General features: G+C 43.0%; 1 protein-coding gene across 2 annotated transcripts; it reads right to left on the reverse strand.

Moving 5' to 3' along the window:
- Positions 1-757: 757 nt before the first annotated feature.
- On the reverse strand, positions 758-24,314 carry LOC128099877 (sulfotransferase 6B1-like). 2 transcript variants are annotated; one of them, XM_052721786.1, is made up of 7 exons: positions 22,021-24,314; positions 20,096-21,403; positions 17,703-17,887; positions 13,841-13,967; positions 6,960-7,054; positions 6,446-6,632; positions 758-1,976 (listed from the first exon to the last, which is right to left on the reverse strand). In XM_052721786.1, exons 2-7 carry the CDS (start codon positions 20,238-20,240, stop codon positions 1,843-1,845), a joined length of 873 nt encoding a protein of 290 aa, XP_052577746.1. In that variant the 5' UTR covers positions 20,241-21,403; positions 22,021-24,314; the 3' UTR covers positions 758-1,842. The 2 variants fall into 2 exon arrangements, with proteins under 2 accessions (XP_052577746.1, XP_052577745.1); XM_052721785.1 differs by having other exon boundaries at positions 20,096-24,314.
- Between the last annotated feature and the right edge of the window lie 2,839 nt (positions 24,315-27,153).

Genomic DNA, 27,153 nt, shown 5'->3' on the forward strand with positions numbered 1-27,153 from the left:
TTGTGTGAAGTTGACAGAAAACCAAGCAGCAGAGTACACACTGACCTGCTTGCACACACAGGTCACCTCACTCTCGTGTGCGTTGGAGCCCCTCAGTCTCACACACACACACACACACACACACACACACACACACACACACACACAGCCTCTGCCAGGGTCCTGCCTGATTCTCCATCCCTTCTTTTCTCTTTCTGTGTGGAGCATGTTGATGTGTGAAGCAATCTCATCTGCCTACTTCTAAAGATTCTCTGTGGAAACCTGCTAGAGTGTAGGCATTTTGAGAGCAACGATTCTTCCAGCTTCATGCTACATCCGTGGCACACACAAGACTGACTGATCACCGACTGAGGGTTCAGATTCTTGGTTACACCCTTAGGTTATTAACTATCAGCAAATTCTTATCAAAATTGAATTGAAGCCCACCAAAGTTACTTTACAGATCTAGAAGTGTAAAATGCCATGAGATATTGTCTTTGTTATCTTAATACCAATTGTCATTTTAGTGCTGCGAGGACATCTGGAGCCTTATAGGAATTAGTACTGCCAATGCTTCTTCACTTTCAGCCCGATCTGTCTCCCTAGCCAGCTGGTCATCGACAGCACACGTGAGGACAGCTCAGCCATGAGTCCTCTCAGATCCAGTAAGAAGGATCACTCTGCTTTGTCCTTCAACAACTTCATTTACTTGAAGAAGGAAAGTGGTTAAAGTCAACCTCTAGAAATGTTATTTTGTGAGAGAAAGAGTTGCAGGAAGTCAAAAGGGATGCTCTTTATTTGTAACAAAGGCATGCACACAGAAGATTTATGCAAATTGAACTACTTGCTGAATTATCGACGCCACACAAAATACCCCAACAGATTTGTCCCTGAACATTTACATAGATTCCTAATACACTAGGGTATAAAAATCAAAAAGTTTAGTTGGACTCAGCAAACCCACCTCCTGCTTTGAGCTCAGCATTAAGAGCTACACACAGCACAGTTTTGATTTCCCAGCAAGCCTTAGGTAGGAGTCTACAGCAGAAGTAAACTGTGCTGAGACCTGTGGGAGAACACTGTTCAATTCACTGAGAGTTCTTTACAGTGCCCTCTAGTGAAAGGCATGGGGTAGTGCACTTTACAGAGAGCTGTAGAGACTGGATTATCATTCGGCATGAGTCTGGAAGTAAGCATGCATACTCAAAATACTATAGTCATAGCATGGAAAGTTTCAAAGGGAAGTTCAGTTTCAAAATTGGAAAATGAAAAAGTTTATAATTTAATTGAGGTGATATTAAGAAACCACAGGCTTGCCCAGCCATGTTCGGCTGGAGGATTTTCTCTTCATTCTTCATGCTCACCCATGTATGATAGGATCCTACCATTAGATGTTTCAAGTTTGACAAGATGGTCTCTGTTATTGTGATTTTAGAAAGTATTTCTCACAGACACTTGGAAATGTTGAAACAAAAACGTTGGATACAGGCCATGCTCGTCTAAATAGGCAGAAAATAGAATTTTCCCGGGTATGCCACTTAATCCTTCACCTCTATTCCGCAGCAGCACAGCTCACGGAGGATTCACAGTAATGTCCTCTCTCTGAACAGGAGCTACCCCTGGCCTTGCTGAACATGCTGGAAGGGGATCCAGAGTTCAGCTGCTGGAGAATTCTATGCCTCCTTTTATTAATATTTCTCTACTCTCACCAAACACAATGATAACTTAAGTCTCTCACGGGGGCCACTTTTGACACGTTCTTGAAGTATGTGTTTCTCATGGAAAGAAGTCCCTGCTTTCCACATCCATAAAGAATATTTACATGTTCTCTGGGCGCCTCATGGCAGAGGATGGGGATCAGCTTTATTTCCCATCCACATTCTCATACTCCTTCAGGCATCTGCCCACATCGCTGTGTCTCATCTTCTCTGTGAAAACTTCGTCAAAGACTCGCTTCTGCTTCGGAGTGAAGTAGTTGATCCAGTCACCCACCACTCCTAGAAACACGTGAAATCTATCAGGCAAGAAGCAGCCTAAACCACGGCACTCTCAGGAAATCTACCAGCTGTGCGATCACATGGAGCAGTGGCTTTCTCCCGGCGAGAAGATGATGGGGACTGTTTTTCACTTGCTCATTTGGTGTTTCTAATTATTACTGTGGTAGCTGTCTGTTAATTTCTACAGTTCATAATTACTTATTTAAAGAACGATTTACAATATACAAACATATATTTCCTGGAGTAGTCAAGAACATCTAGTCCAACTGTAACAAAATCGTAAGTGAGGCAGTGTGAGCACAGTGATATTCACCCCCGGGTGCGTGCACAGTGGAAGTTGAGTTGGGAATCACTATAGAGATGGAGAGCTCACCTTATTTCCAGAAACCTTTTCCTATAAAACTAACAATGGAGAACTGGGCACATAAACACCAGTTTTCCATACAAGACATTTGATGATAAGTATACACAGTCTGCTAGCCTCTCTTAATTTGAAACATCACATTTCTCAACCCCTCAGAACTGACTTTCTCACTTCCATTATGCTCCCCTCATCCTTGGGGGCTCAGGTTCCATTCCTGGGGTCTCCGTGTCTTAGGGCCAATGGCACATTATTTTACCCCTACCCTGTTTTCTGTGCTCTTTTGTTTCCAGTTAGCTTGCAAACCCTTGCTAGCAGGGGACTATAATGCATTCTTTATGTGTAACCAAGAGCTAGGCATCTTACATCATGTGTTAAGAAAACATACACCTGGATTGAGTACTGGACAATGTCATCTACAGAAAAAAAATGTATTATATTCTAGGAATGGCTTCTTTCTCACATTTTGTATATTTTATTAAAAAACACTGATATATATATATATATATATATATATATATATATATATATATATTTTAGGCAGGGTCAAGTTACGTAGTTTTGGTTGGCTTAGAACACACATATTATGTGGATCAGGCTGGCCTCAAATCTGCCTACCTCTGCCTCTAGAGTGCTAGGATTAAAGATGTGAGCAATCATGCCCAGCCCATTTGAAAATTAATATACTGAGATTATATTAAGATACACATCATGAATCTGAACTCAGAAAACTATGGCCTGTGGAATAAAACTTGCTCACCATTTGTGTTTTGGGTTTTGTTATTGTTGCTGCTGGTGTTTTAAAGATGTATTATTTTACGTGTATAAGTGTTCTACATCAGTGGGTGTGTCCAGTAGGTGCTAGTCTTCACGTTTACATCCCACACAAGGAAAACACACATGGTGGGACTCACATGCTGTTAGTTAGTTACAGGTAGTGGTGGTGGGGTTTCACCTGAGGATGTTTGCCAGGGTTACAACTGTGGTAGGTTGGGGGATGGGGCGGTTAACCACCACTGGAGAGTCTCACATGTTTATGGGGTGAGATTTGAGAACAGTGATTGCTTTGTTAACAGGACTCCTAAAGGGTGAGGTAATAAAACACATCACTGTGAGGCCTCAGAGCTCCCTCCTTTCTCACTGGCATTTACACAACCTCTCACAATCTTTCCCTTCTTCTCTTTGCTCCTTGCTTATACACACCCTCCTCTAAGCTCTGCGGTCTCCTCTTCGTCTCCTCTCCAGAATCCCCCCTAACCTTTCCCAGTCCTGCCTCTCTATGACTACCATGCTGTCTTCCTCCTCTGCATTTTCACAGCTCAAGCAGAGTGGCCTTTACCTCTCTTTTTCTCTTGTCAAGCCTTCCCTTCTTCACCACTGTGGGAACTGCTCAGGGCTCATGAACAACTGACAGGTCTCCCCCTGCGTGGCTCCGGCTTTCTGCCTGATTCTGGCCCATGTCTTTTCTTGGCTCCCTTTGGGCTGCTTCATTCTCGTGGGTATTAAGGTCCCCTGAGAGCCATCTTCTGTCACTTGTGCCACAGCTCTTGGCTCTCCCGGATGACTCTGCCTCATCCCACAACCTGCTGATGGCTCCCCGGCTGACTTCTGGATTAACCCACACAAGCAGGACTTCTGTCACTGTCCCAGGGGTGACCCACACGTTTCTCACCTAAACAGTTTATCAGCATCTTGCTTAGCTCTTCTGCCTTACTTCCATGCTCTCCTAATCGTGGTTCTACCTGCCTCTACCACTTTATAGCACACTGGCCTGCTTCTGTGGTTCCTTCTTCAGCCAGAACAAAAGAGGTTGGGGAGAGAAAAGGAGAAGATGGCGGGGGGGGGGGGGGGGGGGGGGACAGGGGAGGGGAGGAGAGGGAAGGAAGGGGGAGAGAGGGGAGGAGAGAGAAGGAAGGGGAGGAGAGGGGAGGGGAGAGGAGGAAAAGAGGACAGGGCTTCTCATGAAGTTTAAGCTCTGTGGCACCACTGTCTTCTCATCTCCACAACCCGCTTCACACATATTCCATGTAGCACAGCAGCCCCTTTTATCTTCTAGCACGGACCATGCGATTCAGCTGTGGTTCTGACCCCCTCTCTGCCATTGACTCTCCCCAGAAAGCATTCCCCTCCCATCATTTTCATAACCATTTCTCAAACTTTCAATCCCAGATCTACGGGGACCTCCCCTCCTTTACAGGAGAAATATGATCCTGCCCCCACACTCTCGACCCACAGTTGTTACGGAATATTCCTTTACATTATGTGAAGATGCGTCATTGTGATTGGTTTAATAAAGAGTTGAGTGGCCAATAGCTAGGCAGGAAGGGATTAGGTGGGACTTCTGGGGACAGAGAGGACTTGGAGAGGAAGAAAGGCAGAGTCACTAGCCAGACAAAGAGGAAGCAGGATGAGAAGTACAGAGTAAAAGTAATCAGGCCACATAAAAGTACATAGATTAATAGATATGGGTTAATTTATAAGAACTAGTTAGGAACAAGCCTAAGCTATAGGCCGAGACTTCATAATTAATAATAAATCTTCATGTGGTTATTTGTGAGCTGGCTGGTGGGACAGAGAAAGACTCTCAACACAGTCCTAGTCACAGCTGCTCATGCTATTAGCATTGTGCATTTCTGTGTAGAATATGAATGTCTGGAGAACAGATGCTGTGTTTTACTCAATATTTGTGTATTAGTTCCAAAATTAATAGCTTATTAATATATACTGAGTTGAATGCTTAGCTCCTTTCTAAGCCTTGGTTTTGTGACTCTGCATAAATAAGACTAAGTTACAACAATAGAAAAGTTAAGATAATATTCATTTTACACATGAGTTAGCAAATATTTGCTGGGGGGTGGTTTATATTCAGTCGGGCCAAAAAGGGGGAATAAACATTTGCTTTTTAGTAAGAATCATGCACAAATATATACATATAAAACATTTTGCCTTTACAAGTCATAAAACATTTTTCCTATATCTGGATAAAAATTTACACACTTCAAAACAGTTCTAGAGGCTGCAGAGGTTGCTTAGAGGTTAACAGCACCAGCTACTCTCACAGATAACCTGGGTTCAGTTCCCAGTACCCACAACCAACTGTTTAACTCCACTTTTAGGGGATCCAATGTCCCCTCTGGCCTCCTTGGGCACCGAACCCACATAGTACAGATACACATGCAGACAGAACATTCTTACACATAAATCTTTTTTTTTTTAATTCTACATTCAGAAATTCCTTACTTGCTTCTAATTCAAACCTGGAGAATTATTGGGGGAGAGGATTTAATTCCTTTCCTTATATTTCTGTGTACATAAGCAATGGGGGGTCCATTATGAAGAAATGGGGAATACAAAGCTCAGTGAGAGCTTTAAACACAATCGCGTCATCCTTCTGTACACAGAGGAGATTGGTTCCAGAATAATCCTTCTGTACACTGTGAAAATGTGTTACTCTCATTGTTAATAAAATTGGCCGATAGCTAGGCAGGATTTCAGGGCAGAGAGAACACTGGGAAGGAGAAGGGCAGAGTCTGAGGGACCACCAGTCAGACACAGAGGAAGCAGGAGATGAGCATGCTGTACTGAGAAAAAGTACTGCCACATGGCCAAGGATAGATTTAAAAAATGGGTTAATTTAAAATGTAAGAGTTAGCTAGTAACAAGCCTGAGCTAGCAGCTGAGCATTTATGATTAATAAATAGTCTCTGAGTGGTTATGTGGGAGCCAGCTACTGGGACACAAAGAAACTCTGCCTATACCAGAATTCTCTGTCACCAACATTCTGAGATGCACATTGCTTATATAAAGTGGCATCTAACCTCTACTTATATAAAACCTGTACATAACCTATGAAATCCTCCCATTGCCATGAAGCATCTCTACATTATTAACTACAATCTCAACTCCACACACATAGTAGCTACTTGCTATTATTTAGGAATCAATGAAAATCAAAGTCTACACATACTCAGTATGGTACCAATTATTTTCTTTCAAGTATTTTCAATCTTCATGGCCAACTCCCGGATGAGGAAAGAAGCTGTAGAAAGAGAGAGCCTAGTACACTCTCCAGTGGGAGCTCAGATGCAGGCATCTCCTCCCCACTTACCTTTTCTGAACACCAGGTTCCTGTTGGATGTGAGGGCACAGATGGTGTGATTGGGATCACTGTTTTCTTTAACTGCATTGCTTTTCATTTCACTGAACGATGTGTTCCGAGCGATCTGACTCATTTCACTGTCATTCACACTGATGCCAAGGAAAGCAGTTATTTTCTTTAGGCTCTTAGCAAAATCCTGAGCAATAAGAAAATTAAGGAAAGTAAGTATGCCTCTTATCTGAATACTAAATTCATTCCTTCAAATTTGAAAGCAAAACTCATCCACTGTTTGGTTTTGGCAGGATTTTACTATGTCATCTCAGTTGTCCTGGATCTCACTCTGTAGACCAGGCTGGCCTCAAACTCACAGAGATCCACGTGCTTCTGTCCTCAAACTCACAGAGATCCACGTGCTTCTGTCTCCTGAGTGCTGGGATTAAAGGAGTGCACCACCACACTCGGTTTTCATGCCCCAACTTTTAACTTAATTTGGTTTCAGCAAAGGCTGATGGAGAAGACTTACATTCTTCATTTCTTCATAGAATAGGAAGAGGACGTTTTTATCATTTTTGTGTTTTTCCCAGCTCAAAACATGATCAAACCAGGAACCATATACAACTGTAAGAGAAGTACATTATGATGTTACTGGTTACAAGGATGGCTTCACCCCACATCTGGCTTCTTCCAGCTTCAGCAAAGTGGTCAGCCAGAGCACTTGCTCATTAGTCTGGAGTGAGACTGTCCAGAAGAGATCATTTCACTGTTATTTCACCCGGGTGTATGAGATGCTGGTGACCACATCATCTCACAATACCCTGCGTATTTTATTTTCTTATTTCTAGTAAATATTTTTTATCACCATGAAAAGTAGCAACAAAATAAAAACATACGTTTTTCTCAAAATTTATATTCTGAACTTTTTAAGCTTCTCTAAGGAAACATAAAGTATCAGTCATTTTCTTTCTTTAAGTGACATTCAGAATTCCAGGTTTTTCATCACAAACATTTTTAAACTTTTCTCTTGAGCCATGGTCTTACGGTGTAGCCAGGGGTAGTTCTGAGGCTCATGTTTGTCCTCCTGCCTCAGTCTCTCAAGTGCTGAGATTATAACCATGAGCTATCACACCCAGTTTTAAAACTCATTTTTTTTGTTTGTTTGTTTTTTTTTTGGTTTTTCGAGACAGGGTTTCTCTGTGTAGCTTTGAGCCTTTCCTGGAACTCACTCGGTAGTCCAGGCTGGCCTCGAACTCACAGAGATCCGCCTGGCTCTGCCTCCCGAGTGCTGGGATTAAAGGCGTGCGCCACCACCGCCCGGCTAAAACTCATTTTTTTAAAGGCTCTTACAATGGTTATATATTTATTATCTAAAAATTTAAACTAAATTAAAAACGTAATAAATTTTAAAAATACTCTATTTAACTTATCTTAGTCTAAGACTGAACAATTCAGCCTTAGGAATTTATCTGCAATTGCTATTATTATTATCTCTTTATTTTGCTGTCAAATGATAGCCTTGAAAAGTTCTTCCGGCTCAAACGTACAATATCCTTCAGTGTAACCTTTTTAGCAGTGATGATGAGAAAGGAAACCTTGCTCTTGTCTCGGGGCATCTGCTCACTGGAACCTCGACACACAAAGCAGAGTAAGGTTAAATGACCCTTCCAGATGTCATTGTCCCCTAGATGCCAGCTCTGGCTTGTGTCTCAGTGTCAAAGGTGCTGGGTGGAAAACTCCTGCCATCTGCTCCCTCTTCACTCAGCAAACCAGAGTGAAGGCAGCCCCGAGTGCCTGCTAGTCACTGCATGGGATGGTTTGAACGTAAAAGTTTGGAATAAATTATATATAACATAATTACAATATAATTAACTCCTGAACTAACTGCAATTTTTGGTGATTTCAGATTTTGAGGAAACAAAATGCAAATAAATAATCCTATGCATACATATTTCTCTTTGTTAATTCATTCATTCTCACAATAATGAGTTTCATTGTGACATTTTCATACATGTACAGTATTATTATGTGCTATTTCTCTCTCTCTCTCTCTCTCTCTCTCTCTCTCTCTCTCACACACACACACACACACACACACACACACACACACACACACACATACACACACACACACACTGAAATCTAGATTCCACTTGTGAGAGAAAACACATGGTGTTTGTCTTTCTGAGTCAGACTTATTTTGTCATGTATTTTTAAACCAGGAGATTCTGGGAATGCTATGATGTCATTACAGAGTTGGCCTTCCACCCCAGACTCCCCCAGGTAAATAGAAAACTCCTCAAAGAGTTGCCTTGCCTTTCCTTATCAGTGCTTCAGTCTGTTTTGGAGTCTTATCCAAATCTTATCTCAGAATTGCCCAAATGACCACCGCGGCAGTAGAGGATTGCTTTTCTAAGAATGGCCACCTTTTTCCCAGACTCAAATACCTTTAGAAGGAAAACTGATTTTTCTCTCATACAGCCTTAAGGAAGGAAGGATAATGTCACACCAGAAGGGTCAATCTGCACCCTCTACCTCCTACCAGTACCTGCAGCCTAGGCCCTGTATGATGATGCCCCTGCCCACAGCTGTGGATGCTGCAAGAGGCCTTGGGACTGCCAGAGAAGCCTGTGTCCTGCAGCCAAGGTTCAAGCAGCCTCAGAGTCATGGCCACTGGTTAGATGTAATCAACCTCACCCATTAAGGCTCTTTCAGAAAGAAACGATCTGCCAACGTGCGACAAAGTGAGTTTAAAAATGAATTTCAGGGCTGCACTGACTGTAATTTGAAAGGCAGCTGTTCTATTCATCAGAGATGGATTTATATTCCATCTTTTTCCAAACGATCAGAGGCCAGCTGAAAGAATGGGGATGCTGTGCATGCCTTCCTGACTAGCACATGAAAGTATATTACTACTGTATGCAGAGGAATCCTTAAACTGCTCAGACTTTTCAAGTGACAAATTGAGTTAATTTTTAAATCACAAGCCTCATTTTTCAAGTTGTTAATAGAGCTTCACTGTAAAGAAAATTTAGCTTCTAAAATAAAGACAAACCCACCTTTGAGAGAAACCTCTTTTCTGCACATGTTTCATTTTTTACAGTCACCAGACCCTTTCTCCCCACTCTCAGCTTTAGTTTATGCCTGAATTACCCTCTTCCCCAGAATGCCCACGGGTAGAGCAGGCTCATGCTTGCCCAATCCATATGCCTGAGAAGTAAGTCAGAAACTTCACTTGCTAGAAACTTCCAGATCTCCCCCACCCCCCGTTCCTATAAAGTGCAGGTTTCTTTGAGATGTTATGTCCTTTGAATATTCCACATTTCCCTCCTGATCATAGTGTTCAATCAACCTGGTCTCTCAGCTGATGTCACTAAGGACACTGTCAGGCATCTGTGTCACCCCTGTCTTGCAGCAGCTGAAATGGCTTTAACAGACAGGTCCTACAGTTCTCTACTGGCCTTTGATTTCTTCTCTTTATTGGCTCATTCAACCACCTCCTTGGCAATGTTCCTCTGCTAACTCAATGCTTACTTCAATAAACTAAAGAAAAAGAAAAAAGTCACTCAGCAAAACACTTCATCCTCTTCCCTCTCTCTAGTTGCTGCTAGAGGACTTTGGACAGCTCTGTATATGGACTCCGGATATGTGCTTCCAACCTGTGACTCCAAGGCTCCCTACCCACCTGCATTACCTTCACACTCTACCCTCTGCACCAGCTGTTTCTGTCTTCGCCCTACACCAATTATAATGCAATGTCTTAGGTTCTAGTTTCTAGAAATCACCCTGAAAATATAGCCACTGTATTATATAAAGCAATACTTTCTGCAATGGAGGACTTATGAGATACACAACCCTAAGACAAAACTTGAGGGGGAACTAGAGGTATAAAAATGTGTTCAATGTTAAGGTATTAGTTTCATTGAGCTATTAATGTAGCCTGATATCACCAGAGCATAATTTATAGTTATTGTTTAACTTGACAGGCTACTACCTGGAAGATAAGCTAGATGATTATCTAAACGTCTATCTATACCACTCTACTTTTATGTAAGTAGGAGCTGAGTGTACACATGAAGACCAGCCCAGGATATCATATAGCACCTTCCTTATGAAATAAGCTCCTTGAATACACACCTGTCTCATGTGAAACTACTCGAAAGTCTCCCGTGTCTAGCAGAATAGCTGAGTGGACTTCTGCGATGGACTGTAGCCGTTACCTAAGTTGAACCTCTGAACAGTCCTGTAAGGTGTGCCTTTTTGTTAGTCTTGTTTTGTATGTGAAGGACAGATCTCAAAGTAGTCTGGGGACTTGTCCAAAGCCACACGGAATGAAGTGCAGACAAGATCTGGTGCCATGTCTTCCACCTCAGCCATCTATTCTTTCTACTATGTATCATGTATAGCAAAGCAAGGAACACTCTTCAGCATCCTTCAAACACCCCTTACAGGTCATAGGTGTGGCACACCCGTACACACACGCATCTGCGTTGCAGCACAAGCAATCTTTTGCTCTCCCTGCAGTTGTTTGGTGATGTTGATTGTTTTTTTCTGAGATGGTGCCAGGTAGCCTCTGCTGTCCTGGAACTTGCTATGTAGCCCAGGATCATTAAACTCCTAATCCCCCTGCATCAGCCTCTCAAGTGCTGGGATTGCATGCCTGTCCTCTAGCTTACAAATAACAGTAAAATCATTGCTCACATCCAAATAAACTTTTTTTTGAAGCTTTGGTGACAGGGCTTGTGCAGGATGGAGTACCCAGATGTGGGATGTTTATAGATAAGATCCCATTATGACTAAAGATCTATTCATTCACCCAAGGAAATGTAAGAGAAATGCCTGGAACGTTTTCCAACCATATTCTATCCTCCTCCCAGATAATCTGCTCTGATGGTCCATCCTCTGCCCTCCTCTCAGATAATCTGCTGTGATGGTATGACATTCACTGGGTGCAGATTCCCCAGCACCAGTTAGCCTTGCTCCACTATGGCCTGGCCTGGCACTTTTTAATGAGTTTGCCCAAAGAAAACTAACACGTAGAAGAGGAGCCGGGTTATACTGGTACTGCCCTGCCTTCCCCATACCTCACCTGGGTGTGTTCCCCTGCTGGGTACAGAGTTACGATAGGGACATGACCAGGTTGGAGCACAGGAAGCAGAGAGGAGGGGAAGCTATGTTGGGTAAATTGGGAATAACAACAACAAAATAGCATTTCCCATCTTGAGAAAAAGCAGACTCGGGGTCTGTTCTGAAAATAAAATTGTGTGTTTAGACTCTGCTTATTCCAAAGATGGACTCAAGGCAGAGAGAGGCATGCTAACCATCTTTAAATATTTAGAGGACGATCATGTGGAAGAAGAATTCATGAGCAGGTGACTTTAGACTATACACATTGTGGCACCATAGTAAGGAGAAAGATTTGGGAATAAAAATCAAATCTTGGCTCTTCTTTGTCATGTATCTGCGTGTGGGTTATTCGGCCTCCCAAGCCTGTCATTCCTTGGAGCTGTAAATGAGGATCATAGCACCGGAGGTTCCGGTGAGGGTGAAATAAGATAGAATTTACCTAGCACTGGGCTAAGCACTAATCTAAGCATCTCTGTCACGTGGAATGCACACGGTAGAAGGTAAGGAGGAAGCCATGTGTGGCTGTGTGGGGTTTATGAGCCTGGGTCCAGGGTTAGGATGTCCAAGCCATCACTGATCTCGGGAGGTTGTGGGAGTGACCCAAGACCTGTCAGTCTTGAGGCATCAGGCTTCTGCTAGAGGTGCGGCAGTTGTCAGGGGGGAAACTGTATCTGAGAGATGAGTTGAGATGGTAGAGTCTAGCACAGTCCTCTGCGGCTGCTGCAGGAGTCATGGCAGACCCCAGGGTAAGGTTACAGTTGCTGGGGCCTCACTGAAACTCACCGGCCAAAGGTGAACAATCTGCCGGCAAAGTTGTGAAATTAAAGACCTTCTGGATCCACTTACTGCTGGCAGTATGGCACAGAGCAGGATTCAGCAGATTAAAACAAGAGAACATGAAATTGGGAGGGGAAGTGGGTGGGGGGAGATAATGGGAAGAGATGGGGGAGAAGTAGGGGGCTGGATTTGACCTAACCACATTATTTACAGGTATGAAACTCTTAAACACTAAATTTTTTAAAACGCAAAAAATGATATGTATTAAATTCCTTAACCTAGGTTAAGTAACCCAGGACGGGGTAGGGGTGGGGAATTAAGAGAAAGTCAGATATTCCAGATTTTTAGACTGTCAATTTTTTGCAACTTATTCTTTAAGTAAAAGTTATTAATTAAATGTGTAACTGTAGAAAGCTTGCAGGAACCCAACCACCCCCCACCTTGCAAAGAGATTGAGTCCTCCAAGCCTTCATCATTTTAAACTCCTGTCTCCTAATTTCTTCACTATCTTGGCATACTATCTTTATTTAATATTTGTTAAGAATTAAGATTTTTTAAGGCGCCCAACACCACCGAGTCAGGGGAAAGGAACGAACTAAATGGTGGTGAAGGTGACAGAACCAATGTGCCCTGATGTGGGTTTGTCAAGGGTTTCACGATCAATTGCTTTCTGCTCCCTTTCATGAAATCAATTTGCTCACGAGTTGTTCATTGGTTTCTTTGGAGAATTTGTGTGTTCATATGTATTTTCTTTGTTCCTGTTCCAGGCTACCCACTGTCCTCCACTCAGTGGACAATTACTTCACAGAAAAACCTAGCGGTACATGAAAAAAAAAGTAAGTTCTTATAAAGAATTAATCTCTATTTTGAAGATATTATAACTCACACACAAATATGCTCCTCCCCAGAGGCCATAAAAATGACTGTGAAGTAATTAAGAATTTGTTTAGAAGAAACAAGGATCCTTTCTTCAGTGCATATGCAGAAGCAGACAGTCACAAGCCATCAAAGGTTTGGAACATGTTTTCATTTTGAGTGAGAAAGATCAATGTATATTATTATTTTTAAAAGGTAGTTGCCAGGGTTGGGAAATGGTTCAGGAGATATAAACACTTGCAGCACAAATACCAGGATCTGAGTTCAAATCCCAGTATCCAGGTTACAGGACAGCTGGGTGTGTCCAAGTGCAAGTTTATAACCTCAGCACAGCTGAGGTGGAGACCGAAGACCTCTATGGTTCGCTGTCTGCCAGCCCAGCTCCAAGTTCAGTGAGAGACCCTGCCTCAAGAAGACAAGGTGGGGGATTCGGAGGGCAGGAAGCCTAATATTCTCCTCAACTCTGCACTCCAATGTGCATGCACACATGCACACATCCTCTCGAACTCTCATAGGCACATGCCCACACACACACACATGCACACTCACATACACACATGCACACGCATGAACACACACAAGTAAATAAACACAATTTAAAAAGAAAAAGATGATGACTGTGATGTTTACCGTCTCCTTTGAGGAACAGCTCTAAAAACACAGCCCACGTTTCAGTGGACGGGAGGTTGGGGTTGTCTTTGTAGTAGTGGAACAGGGACACAGCTGTATCCTTCGGGTTTCTGACAACGTAGACAATCTGTTGAAACATGCAAACAGTTTATTCTAGGATGAAAATAACCACAACCCAAAGTATTTCCCAAAAGAAAGTTGTAGCTGAAACTTACCTATGCAAATTCTACCTTATTATTTTTTTAATAGCTGTAGTTGATGAGTAAACTGTCTTAGGTTTCTGTCTCTGGAAATCCAGTGTGCGCAAGAAGAATCAGCCATGATGAATGTGAATATTTCAGAGGTCCTAGAGGTGGCCTGGCTTTCTGTGTTTTTGGCCATCCCCCAGCAGACATGGTACTCACAGCCCAGTAGACAGCTTTCTAGGTCAACTTGCTAAGTGTGGTCTTGTCTTTTAGGGCCAGGCATGAGAAAACCCCTATTTATTGTCAGGCAAAATTACTTTTTGCCTATCTATCTATCACATGCCGCAAGATTTTTTCACAAACTATTATTTTTATAGGAAAAACTATAGGCTAGACCTTCCCTTTTTGACAATTTAATTCCTTGCACAGTAGAACATTTAAGATTCCCTTCCAGTATCTAAGAATACTACAACTGTAATTCAGACCATAAACATGTACTCAGTGTGTGCTGAGTATCAGGCAATACGCAATGATCTAGTTCTAAGGAACACAGCGATGAGCAAGATGGAAATGGTTGGAGCCCTCTCTCAGTGTAGGCTGAGGGAACAGACAATTTAATGTGCTCTTGACAATGAAGCAAGGTAGGAGGTCTGAGACAGGATTACAAAAGGAACAGGTGAGAAGCCCCCAGAAAGCACTAGAAGCATTTCTGATCATAGTCAACATTGCACAAGTTAAGAACGAGATGTTCTTGTGTTTCTAATTGACAATTGGGACAGACACCGTTTACCTAGATAAGACAGAATTTGCTGAGTCACTTTTAATACATTGCTATCTTTCAGTCGTGTGTTCATAGTCCAGATGTGTGGTCCACATGAATAGTGCCTGGTTCCTTGTTAATTGAGAGATTGTAAAGGTCGATGGGTTCAGGAAAGAAGAACCACCTTTACCCAGCCCCACCCATGATCCCCCCTCTAACTTACGTAACACCGAGCAACCTCACAGGCCTTGGGCCTTCTCTTCCAGTGCCAGGCTTCCAGAGCAGAACCACAGAAACCCAAGGCTAGCAAACTCACTTCTAAAACTCCATTGCATGGACAAAATGGGATAAAGTAGCAAAGGTTTAAGCCTCCACTGATCAGTTGAAAATAGTTGTTCAGGTAGAGAAGCGAGTCTCTGGAGAAGCCTTAATGTTATATGTCTGTGTTATCTACTCAGAAACATAATGAAACCCATTTGTCGTAGACGTTAGAGTCGACTGAGAAACCTGAAGAATTACTGAAGGAAGTTAGAGGCTATAAAAGAAAGACTGAGATACTCTGGGAGAGGAACGTTCACTCAAGCATCATGAGGGGCTAGACAGATGGCTTAGTGGTTAAGAGCTCTTACTCTTCTTCCAGATGTCCTGAGTTCAGTTCCCAGCACCCTCATTGGGCAGCTCACAACCACTTGTCATTCCAGATCTGGAGGAATTCAATGCCTTAGGTGTCCATGGACACCTGTGCTCATACACACACACATACACACACACACACACACACACACACACACACACACACACACACACAAATAATAAAATAAAATCAGTATTAAGCACCATAAAATGAGTTACAAAATATAAATTCCATGCCATGAATTTTTCTAGCAAAAGGGGAGGGAGAAAAAACAGATTAAGAAGATAATACAACTGTCTTCTGCCCTCCCAGCACACGCACCAGCTACACATGTGGTGTACAGACATACACACAAGCAAAACACCTATACACATAAAATAAATTTAAAAAAAAGAAACAACAGAAACTAAATGAAAGCAAAAGGAACATTTAGAGAGAAAAGCCAGCCCTGCATGGGCAGGGGAAGCTTGACTGGCTCACAGCCTTCAGGACTAACCTACAAGCCCATCCACGGAGGGTCGATAGTCAATTATATGCAGCATTGCATCATGAGCTGATAGGAACAAGATATTCAACTTGTGTTTCAGTGGACAGCCAGGGGCATGCAGCTGCCTTAGATAAGAGAGTATTTGCTGAGTCACGTAATACTATTCTATCTTCTGGAGACCAGAAGGGAGGGGAGAGACTTGGGTTCCATTAGGGTCATTCAGGAAGGGCAGTGCCTTGAGGCTGAACTGTCAATGTGCAGTTAAGAAGCACCTGTCCTGGCTTCAGGTTCTTTGCTTTTAAGTGGCCTGTGACCCCCTGTGTCATGTGTAGGGAACAAACACAAAACCTCCTGGCTGGTGGTGATTGCTTAAGAATGTCATTAGTTACTGGAGTCAGTTCTCCCTCTCACTACTGCTCTTCTTCTCCCTTCTCCCTCTTCCTCTCTTCCCCCGCCCTCTCTCTCTCTCTATATATATATATATATATACATACATATATGTATGTATGTATCAAGGTATGTGTGTGTATCTCCCCCCCCCTCTCTCTATATTTATATACACACACATATGTATGTATGTATCAGGCTATGTGTGTGTATCTCCCCCTCCCCCTCCCTCCCCTCATCCTCTTCCTTCGTCTCCTCTGTCTTCAATGTTGCTTCCATGTCTCCTCCCTTCCTCTCTGGGTTTTGATTTAATCCAGGCATTAAAGATGAGAGTCCTGTCTTTCTCTATCTGCCTGCCTCCCCTCTGTCTGTCTCAGAAACAGCCTGTTAGAAAGGAAAATGGTTCGTTGAGTTTTGAAAGTGTAATTGAGTTAAGCTTCCCCTGTCTGGCAGACTTCTGACCCTGATTGATGGTTTACTTTTGTTTATGGAGGAGTGGGAGCCTGCAGAGCTGTGGTTACCAAGTGACAGTCGAAGGAGAATCTTCTCTGTGCCTTCACGTGGGACAGGCCCCTAGGTTTTGTTTGTGTGGTTAGAAAATGGCTGGCATGGTTGGAAGAAGCTTCATTTCTGTGAACTCCATATGTGTCTTGTCTCTGATTTCCAAACATTATTCTTCTTCTGCTTTATTTCAGATCACAATGTTCCTTATGCACACACTTGTAAAAGATTACACTGAATGCTAATACCATACACTAGAAATTCCCTTCACTTGTTTGGCTATGTGAGTCTAGTGGCTTTTCCCCCTATGTAGATATGTTTTAACCAAACCGAGAATATTCGTTATGTGTGATCTAAAAGCATGGTTTCTTCATCCCTTTATTATACAAAAATCCCTTCATGAAAATGTAAATGGGAAAAGAAAACTGTGAAAATGGAAAATGTTCTTTTAAATTATAATTGGCTTTTAAAAATAATAACCTATGAGTTAATAATAATGGCTTGAGGAAACTGTCCTTTAGCATTTCTTGTTATAATAACTTTTCCTAGAAAAAGATAAAATAATTAAATATAAATGGCACTTGCTTTGCTGCCATCAAGTTCCATGAGAGGGCAAGAAACTAAAAACCCCAGGCCTGGAGAGACTGCGCAGTGGTTAGAGTTCTGGCTGCTCTCGAAGAGGACCTAGGTTCAATTCCCAGCACTCACATGATGGCTCACAACTGTCTGTAACTCCAGTTCTAGGAGATGCGATGCCTTCTTTGGGACTCCAAAGCCACGGCATGCACGTGGTGTACACATACACCTGAAGGCACTCACACAAATGCATAAAATGAAAAGAAAATGAATCTTTGAAGGGGAGGAAGAATTCATCATTCCCAAGGCTGCATGCCGAGAGCAGGACTTACCTTACATTGCTTCTGTTTAACGGTCACAGGAATCATTTCATAGCTTAGATGCGTTGGGATAACTCTTCTCTTAGGGACCATTTTTAGCTCTTTGAATTTAGAAACATCTCCCCACTCAATAGGAGATGTGAGAGTGATTCCAGCATTGGGAATGTTCTCAATGACTTCTGCCACCCAGTGGGTTCCTTCACACAAACAGAAGATGAAATGCAGCTTTAATTAAATGTTGCAGCTGCGGGAATGGATGTAGAACATGAGCACATGATGAAAGTGAAGCAAGCGTGACTGTAATCAGCAGTCATGACTGTGACGTCCCTGGAACCTGATGAAATGCTAACTTGTTTTGAGTTGAATCCTGTTACAAGAGTGAAAAGGTTTACATGGGGTGTGTGCTGATTCTCTGTCTTAAAATAATTTGTTATTACTCATTTCTAGACCTTTCAAATCACCAACTCACACACATGTTCTCTAATGTGATTCCCATAATCCCATGAGCCATTTCCTTTTATAGGCGATCTTCTACCTTCTCAACACCCTCTTACACAGTGAGTATCCATTTTCTGTCTCCCCATGGTACCCAGCCCCTTCCTTTGTTAGAATACACACCAGAATACAGTTATCATGGTGTTTGTGCATTTTCACCTCCCCATTTAACCATTGAAGATAGACACAGATCTCCCCGTGAACACACAACAGTATTTATGCAAACCAAATCTTTGAATCACAAATGTTTGTTACTCAGAGAGCTAAAAGGCTACTATCCTGGGATCTGGATAGAACACATGAGCTCTGTGTTGGTCTTTCTGAGGAGAGGTTGATGATGGTGAAGGTGTTGTTTTAAAACTGTATTTGTTATTACTGTATTTGTATATGATGCTGGGGAGTGAATGTCACAGAACGCACATGAAGGTCAGAGGACAACTGCATAGAGTTGGTTCTAAGACCTTTATCTGTGTTGCCTGGATCAAATTCAGATTGCCAGGTTTGCACACCAAGGGTTTTACCCATGGAGCAACCTTGTTAGCCAAGTGTTTTTGTGTTTGTTTATGATTCAGGGGGTTAAACTCTTGGTGCTTCATTCATGCTACACAAATGCTCTTCCATAGGACTTCCCACACCCACTTCATTCATGCTACACAAATGCTCTTCCATAGGACTTCCCACACCCACTTCATTCATGCTACACAAATGCTCTTGCACAAGATTTCTCACATCCACATGTCCAGCCAAGAATACAACTCTGCACTTTGGTGAAGCAAATAATGGCTATGTTTCAATTTTGCAGTAGAGAAATGAAAGCTTGCAGGAGGGAGTGGGGGCATTTGGCTAATTTGAAGGCTACATCCCTAAGGAGATTAAATCCGGCTAGTGCTAGTGTCCATTATTTCATTGTGATTTCAGTGAAGGGCAGTAGGCACAACTTTACAGCAGAGAAAATATTCAGAGTCTAAACAGTGCCCTGATTTGCTTTACAGGTTTTATGTTAAGTTTACTTTAGAAAGCTTTTTTTGTTTTGTTTTTTAGATTTATTTTATGAGTGTGAGTGTTTTACCTACAGGTATTTATGTGAATCTTGTGAGTTCCTGGTGTCTGCAGAGGTCAGAAGGGGGCATCAGAATCCCCAGAACTGGAGTTAGGAGGGGTGTGTGTGTGTGTGTGTGTGTGTGTGTGTGTGTGTGTGTGTGTGTGCGTGTTTTCAAAAAAACCCTCTGACTCATGTGCACTTTGTCACTTCCCACAGTGAGGGCCTCCTGCTCTAGTTGATGACTACAGTACACAATCAACTCAAAGGCAGCTCGGCTGCTAGCCGTTGAACTGGCTACTGGGTAGCTACCATCTCCATGTGACCACTATTCTGGAAATAATAGCAGGCAACTGGACATTACATAACAAAACAAAATTAGCACAGAACCAATTTCAATGATGGAGAGACTGGCATTACTTATAGTAGCTAATGTGTATACATATGTACAGTAGCCAATATGTATACAACTATGTAGGAATCAATTCTGAAGTAAAACTTTTTAGCAAGGAAAGTGTGGTTCTTCTTAGGGCAGATGAAAGAGTTATAAAGCATTAAGCATGAACTGAACAAAGGCTGTTTAGTCATCACAATGACTGGTGCAAGACACAATGGGAATTTGTATAAGCTATTTTTCTTACTACATATGGTATAGCAACACTTATGTATCTTCATAAATTGAACAAAAAGGAAAGCTTTACAGAACTTTAATTAGTTCACCAGAATCATTTAAAGTAACAAAATTTAAATCCTTAAAGATCATATTCCCCCCTTTGAAATAAAATTTCTGATAAAGGTATTATGGAAATGATTGTCCTGTTTGTTATTGTTACATTTCTGCATATTACAGTGCACTTTAGAAGAAACTCACCAGATTTTGGGTAGGAAACCAGAAATATGTCATCTTCTCTTGCATCAAAAGAATCCAAGGAATCAAGGAGTTCTTCTGAAGACATGGCAGAGAAGAGGATGCCCTTGTACTTGTGAAGGAGGCTTGGCTGACTCTGGGATGACATCTTCCACCTATTCTATTAGAGGTTGTATACTCCACACAGTCCCTACACAAGCCACAGACAATCCCAGCCCTCAGTCACAATTCCAGAAGAGTAATCTTGTTGTCTCTAAGCTAACATTCCATGTGTCTATATATACCTTTTGCAGTTCTTCACAGGAATAATTTTTAAACCATATCTGAGCCAATGTCTATTATAAAAATGGTGTTATCTGAATTTTTCTGATAACACATGTTACAAAACATTTCCTTCCACCCAGTTCGGGTTCATTTGCACAGAACACTACCAGGCAACCAAGAGTAATCACCGTGTTAAGATAGTAGCGCTAATCAAACCCTTGACCTAAACAGGTAAATTCTTTTAGCCACTTAATGAATTATATCACTGAAGAAATACTTAGGGAAATTAGATTTCTACTTATTAACACGGTGGTATAGGAGGCAGCCAGGATTTACAGTTGGAGGTGAAAGAGGACAGAGACAGGAGAAGCAAGAATGTTTCCAGGAATTGGCAGATACTCTTGCGACAATCTTTATGAGCTATAATTTAGAAGAGATCCAATGAGAGTCAGAATACTTATGGTAAAAAGAGATCTCTTGAGAAATATGCAAACAGGAGGCTGTAGAGAGAAGGAAGCTAATTCTTGTTCCAGTCACTTTTAGTCTTTGTCAATAATATTCCAACATTCCAGATTCAATGAAACATAGTAATGAAATGCCCAATTATTTCAGTGAACCACAGTTGAGTATTTGGCTTGTCTAACAATTGAAGGAACAATACACATCAATGAAGAAATATACAAACTTTTAATTGGGCATCAAAAATAGACATATACTGTAGGGGAAATATTTGAAGAAGAAAGATGTCTATGACAGTAACAGAAATGATTAATCATACACTTAGGCAATGACAAAGAATTTACTAATAGGTTAAACATGTGAACTGAGAAGAGCTGCTGGGTCGTGAGGTCAGCACATGAAATGAACCATATTCCTGCATTCTAAGAGAAAAAGCAACAGACAGCAGAGCTTGATGGTGGGGCTGTAGCTCAGTTGGTACAGTTGCCTAGCATGTGTGAAGCTCAGCAACATATAAATGACACATGGTGGTGCAGGCCTGTAATCTCAGCACCCAGCAGGATGTAGGAGGATTGGAAATTTAAGGTCCTTTTTCAAAATAAAAATATTGTTAGAATTAGTTTTTTAATAGTTAATTTTTGCATGCCCCCATTGACTCTCTTTTAAAATTATTTACTTTTACTTAATTAAAATATAATTACATAATTTCTCCCCTCCCTTTCCTCCTTTCTACCCTTCTCAAATTCCCCCTCCCTAATTCACACCCTCCTCGTCTTTACTATTAGATATACATATAAATGAATAACTATATAAAAACAACCTGCTGAGACCACTCAGTGTTACCTGCATGTATATGTTTCTGGGGATGACCATTTGGTATTAGATAATCAATCAATGGGGCTCACCCCTAGAAAATACTGATTTCCCCTATCTCAGCAGTTGTTAACTACTCATAGTTCTTTATCTAGGGGTAGGGCCCATGAGTTTCCCATCATACACTGGGGTATCAACTGATGTTAGAATTGTTCAGGTCTTGTTTAGGCAGCCATGCTGTTGAAATTTCATGGGTACAGTTTCCCTGTCATGACTAGAAGATACAATCTCACAGCAGACTTCCTAGTTCTTGGATCTTACAATCTTCTGCCCTCTCTTTCTTGATGGCCCCCGAACTTTGGGTGCAGGAGCTGTGCTGTTGATGTATTCACAGATGCTGGGCACCCCATGATCAGTTGTTCTCCCTATTTCGACCCGCTGTGGTTTTCTGTGATGGTCTCTATCTGCTGTGAACAGAAGCTCTTTGATGAAGGGGAAAGCCACGCTCATCTGTGGATAGAAGCACAAGTATTCAGAATACAGTCAGAAATTACGCTAGTAAGTAGTGGGTGGAGGTTCTCCTTTGAGAACCATGATCTCATTAGTCCTGGGTAGATGACTTAATTTCCAGTACTAGACATGATTTCCCTCCTGTAGAATGGGCGTTAAGTCCAATTAGTTGGTTGTGGTAAAGAGATAAGAGCTGCTCTTGCAGTTTAAGGGCTATTTCCCCATGCTGGACATCGCTGTGGCTCTTCCTCACTGCAGCTGGGGAGGACTGTTGATCGCTCTCCTCCTTTGGCAGCTTGCGTATCAGTTTCCAGTACTATGAAAGCTAGTCCTTAGGGAGGAGGGGTTCCTGACGGTTCCAGCTGAAGTTCTGAGTCCTGTGTCCACAGTACACGGAGTCTTCAGCAGCAGGGTCGTGCCTTCAACTTCTGGGAGACAACCAAGGGCCATAGCAATAATGTTTGGGGAGTCTCTTGAACGACCCTCATCAACAACTCCAAAGGAGGTTTCTCATGCCTGGTGCTGGGGTTTTTGTTAGATAATTAATGGCTCTTTGTGGGGAGCATTGTCAGTTCAAGTGATGTAACTTCGTTTAAAATATATAATGCATGTACCTATAATTGGGATTATACATAATTTTAGGATTCCCTATGTCTTTTTCAAGCACCATTAGTATAATTTATCCCTCCTCCCTCTTTTTCTGTATTGTCCTATCTCCTACCTCCCAAACTAAAGACACCTCTCTGGTTTCCCATTTCCTCTTCATATCACCTGTATCCTGCTATTCCACTCTCTAGAACTACCTTTGCCCCCCCAAGTCTGGTCCTTTATTCCTGGTTACAACAGTTACTCCAGATTATTTCCTTACATCTGAAGATTTGGAGTTAGAAACCACAGATGAGAGAGAAAATGTAGTACTTGTCTTTCTGGTAGACAGCAGTCAAAAATGTGTATTCAAGAATCTAAGAAAGTGCAAGGAAGTGAGCCACAGGCTGCTGCTTTCTACAGAGCCCCTTCCCCGCCCACTCAACAAGGACACTCCGTTACAGACAGTAAGGCTGAAAAGTGAGGGCCTCTGGGAAGGCAACCCTCTTCCGTTTCTCAGTTCCTCTAACCACTGAGGTGCCCTCTTCCCAAGCATGCCAAGTTGACAGCCAAGCTGACTATGACAGGAACTCGGGGAGATTCTAGGCCCAGCAGATGGTATATGAACTCTCACCGTGTTCTCATGAAGAAGAATAATTAAGAATAAAAAGTTGATTAAGTTAATTAATCAAATTGACCCTGTGTTGTGAGCATTGGATTCTTGAGTGAGGAATCAATCAATCTTCAGCCGAAGGTCACAAGACCTGATACCTGCAGAGAATGGTCTGGGATAAAGTTAAATGAAGGACATCAAGGTTAAGACAGATGTGAAAGTCTTTCACAATCAACATTTAGAAAAGCTGCCTTTACTCCTGGTGGCATGCTTTCCACTGTGATGACAAATGCCTGAGATAAGGGTTGATTTGGCTCAGGGTTTCATAGATTTCCAACCATGGCCAACGGGCTCTTTAGTCCTGTGGAGGCATAAGAAATCATGAAACGATGTGCAGTGAAGAAGGTCTCTTTGCCTCTTGTTAGCCAGGAAGCAACAAGAAAGAGAAGATAAGCCCAGCTTCCACTATCACCTTTGGGGGCATGCCCCCAGGGGCCTACCTTCCTGCTCCTGGGTCCCTGCTCTTCAGGGTCTGCCACCTACCAATAGCACTTCAGGCTAGTGTGGAACCATCCGCTGTGGGCAGACATTTTTCATCCTAACCATGGTGATTCCCAGAAGCTTTTGCCTTTCATTAATGATTTATTTGGCCTTCTCAAGCTTTTGCCTTCTTATGTTTCAAGAGAGAGAGAGAGAGAGAGAGAGAGAGAGAGAGAGAGAGAGAGATCAAGGGGCCCAGAAAGATGACTGAGAAGCTAAGAGTGCTTGCTGCTCTTTCAGAGGATCTAGGGTTCAGTTCTCAGAGCCCAGAGAGGTGGCTCACAACTGCCTGTAACTGATGCCCTCTTCTGCCCACCCCTATGCAAACAGAAATAACTACAAAGAACAAATGCCATCTGCTGCCTGCAGGACGATAACCTGGAGAGATAGGGACTGTGGGAAATGGGAGACTGTTTATTCTGTCTCCTTGGGACAATTAATGCTCCATAGTTTATTGCCTCATGGGAGCTGGGCTTGATATGAGAATATTTTAGGTTTGCAAAAAAAAAAAAAAAAAAAAACCCAAAATTCTGATTTTTAAATGAAAGCCCTTAATTATTTCACCAAATGGAGAATGGGTTTTTTTTTGTTTTTGTTCTTTCTTTTCAGTTTTTATTTTTAATTTTTTTATTTATACTTCTCTCATACATCACATCCTGACTGAAGCTTCCCCTCCCTCCCAGATTCCCTTTTCCCCAGATCCACCACACCTCTATTTTCTTTCAGTAAAGAACTGGCTTCCCAGGGATATCAACAGAGCATAGCACAGCAAGATGCAATAAGACCAGGCACAAACCCTCTTATCAAGGCTGGATGAGGCAACCCAATAGGAGGAAAAGGGTCCCAAGAACAGGCAAAACAGTCAGAGATACCTCCACTCCCACTGCTAGGAGTCCTAACAAAACACCAAGCTAACAACCACAGCATGTATGCAGAGGACCTAGAGTAGACCCATGCAGGCTCCATGATCGCCACATCGGTCTCTGTGAGCTCCCATGAGGGAGGTTTGTTGATTCTGTGGGCCATACTTTCATGGTGTCTTTGGCTCCTACAATCCTTCCCCCATCTCTTCTATAGGATTCCCCTGGCTCTGCCTGGTATTTGTGTAGGTCTCTGCATCTGCTCCTGTTAGTTGCTAGATGAAGCCTCTCTGATAAAAATTGGGCTAGGCACCAATCTATGAATTAGCAGAATATCCTTAGGAATCCTTGACTTTTTATTCCTTTCTTCCTTCCTTTCTTTTTTGGTCAGTTATGTTTGATTCTGCCCTACGTCTCTGAACATAACAGCTTCAATTCCTGGCCATCCAGGCAGTGTCAGGCATGGGCTCCCTCTCATGGGTTTAAATTCGACCACTCATTGGTTGGCCACTCTCACAAGCTCTGAGCCACCATTGCTCCTGCACATCTTACAGGCCGGACAGGTGTGGGTCAAAGGTTTTGCGGCTGGTGACTGGGCGCCTTGACCGTTACAGAGGATGGCCAGCTCAGGTTCCATACGGAAGAGAACAGTTTTGAAGCCGAAGAAGCTAAAGAGATGACCACGACTAGACCACTGTCCTTGGAGTTTTCTCACAGAGGCATGGCTTCAGTGAGGACCTGACTTCAGGAAATTATCTGGGGAATCTGTGGCAGGACCTGAGTGTTCTGCTGGAACTCTCCAGCTCACTCCTGCTTGGTCTGGAAAGCCCATTTCTCTGTCTTCAAACTCCTCCCTCTCAGAGAATCTCCAACAAAGAAAGGCCACCAAAAAGACCAGTTCTGCACTCTTGGCGGCTGCAGCAGCTCCTCCCCTGAAGTTGCCAGGGGCCCAAGTCTCCACCTAAAACATACCATACTTGGGCACAAACCCAGCTTATGGAGGACATCATCACCCCTCACCTACAGGGTATTTAAGTTCCCTGCTATAGTTCAGGCATGTGACCTCTCCTGTCTCTTCACCCTCCTCTATCTCTGGGGGCTGGAGAACTCACCCAGGAGTTGCTTTGCTCAAAATAAACATGTTCTTTTACCTTTTCAATTTGGCTTGATCTGGCTTACTGTGTCAGCGGAGAAACCTACTATTGAGTTACAAGAAACCTATTATCTTGGTGCCAAACCTGGGAAGAGCTGAGCCTTCCTGCCAGGTGGACTGGGTCCTCCTGCCACACGGCGAGCCACTCCTCTCCCCTTATCTTTCTCTCCACCAGAGGTGATTGACTTTTGACTCAGGGTAAGTCACCCATTTCCCAGCCACAGCCTAAAAGAGGTTCTGGGTACCTCTTCCAGGTCAAGACTCCTTCTGGGTCAGAGACCCTTGGGATCCCCTGCCAAGCCATGACCGCACCAGGGCAAGCCTGACCAATTTCTGGAGCCAAGACGGTCTTTGTTTTAGGGGACCTTTGCGGAGGAGATGTCCTACCCAAAGCCTACTAACCCCACCACCACCATTCAACCTGAAGCTATCGTGGGGGATGCCTTGCCCTAGTCTTCGGTCTCTGGCACAGGCTTGGAAATGGGCAACCCTGGGTCTGAACCCGATCCGCAGTCACCCCTGGGGTGTCTGCTACAAAATTTATCCAAATTGGGGCTGTCTGACACCATAGGACAAATGGTTTGAGCTCCCTTATCCAGGATTTCTGAGCTCTGCACTCCCACCCCTCCCTCTGTAGCCAGTGCTCGATGGCCCAGGTTTTGTTGGCTGGGGTTGTGGAGGCTCAGGTGCCTTTTCACCCAGGGACTGACCCTGAGCCCTGCACCCTGACTGGGCTGCCTGAGTCACTGGAACCCCCACCTCTCTTCTTCCTCTTGTCTCGTCCCTGTTCTGTCTGTCTGTCTACCTGCCTCTCTTGTGTCTCCACTCTGAGATGCCTTTCGCTCTTTTACTCTCCCCATTCCCCAATAAACCTCTTGCACTAACTCTGTTGGTAGTGATGTGCTCTCTTAGAGGCATACCTTGGCAGGCCATTGAAAGGTACCCACTTTGCCTTTTTTACTCATTAGGTTTTCCTGGTGTTTGGTCTGGCTGTGCTGGGATCCTACCCACGCGCTCCAATTGCACCAGATCCAATCTCCCTGTTTGTTTCTGTCTGCTCTTTCACCCTACCGTGCTGGAGTCCTACCTGCTCTACCCACCTTGATTCAGCGTCCCCAGTGGGAGCCGTGGTCCTGGTCACCCATTTCATTTCTCAGACATCACCAGATATTAGAAAGAAATTTTAAAAAGCTGAGGATGGTCCCCAAACCCCCATACAGGAATTGATGAAAATGGCTTTTAAGGTTTTTAATGCCCAAGAGGA

Source organism: Peromyscus californicus, unplaced genomic scaffold (assembly GCF_007827085.1).
Source record: "Peromyscus californicus insignis strain IS unplaced genomic scaffold, ASM782708v3 Scaffold_6__1_contigs__length_162567912, whole genome shotgun sequence".
Classification (NCBI taxonomy): Eukaryota; Metazoa; Chordata; class Mammalia; order Rodentia; family Cricetidae; genus Peromyscus; species Peromyscus californicus.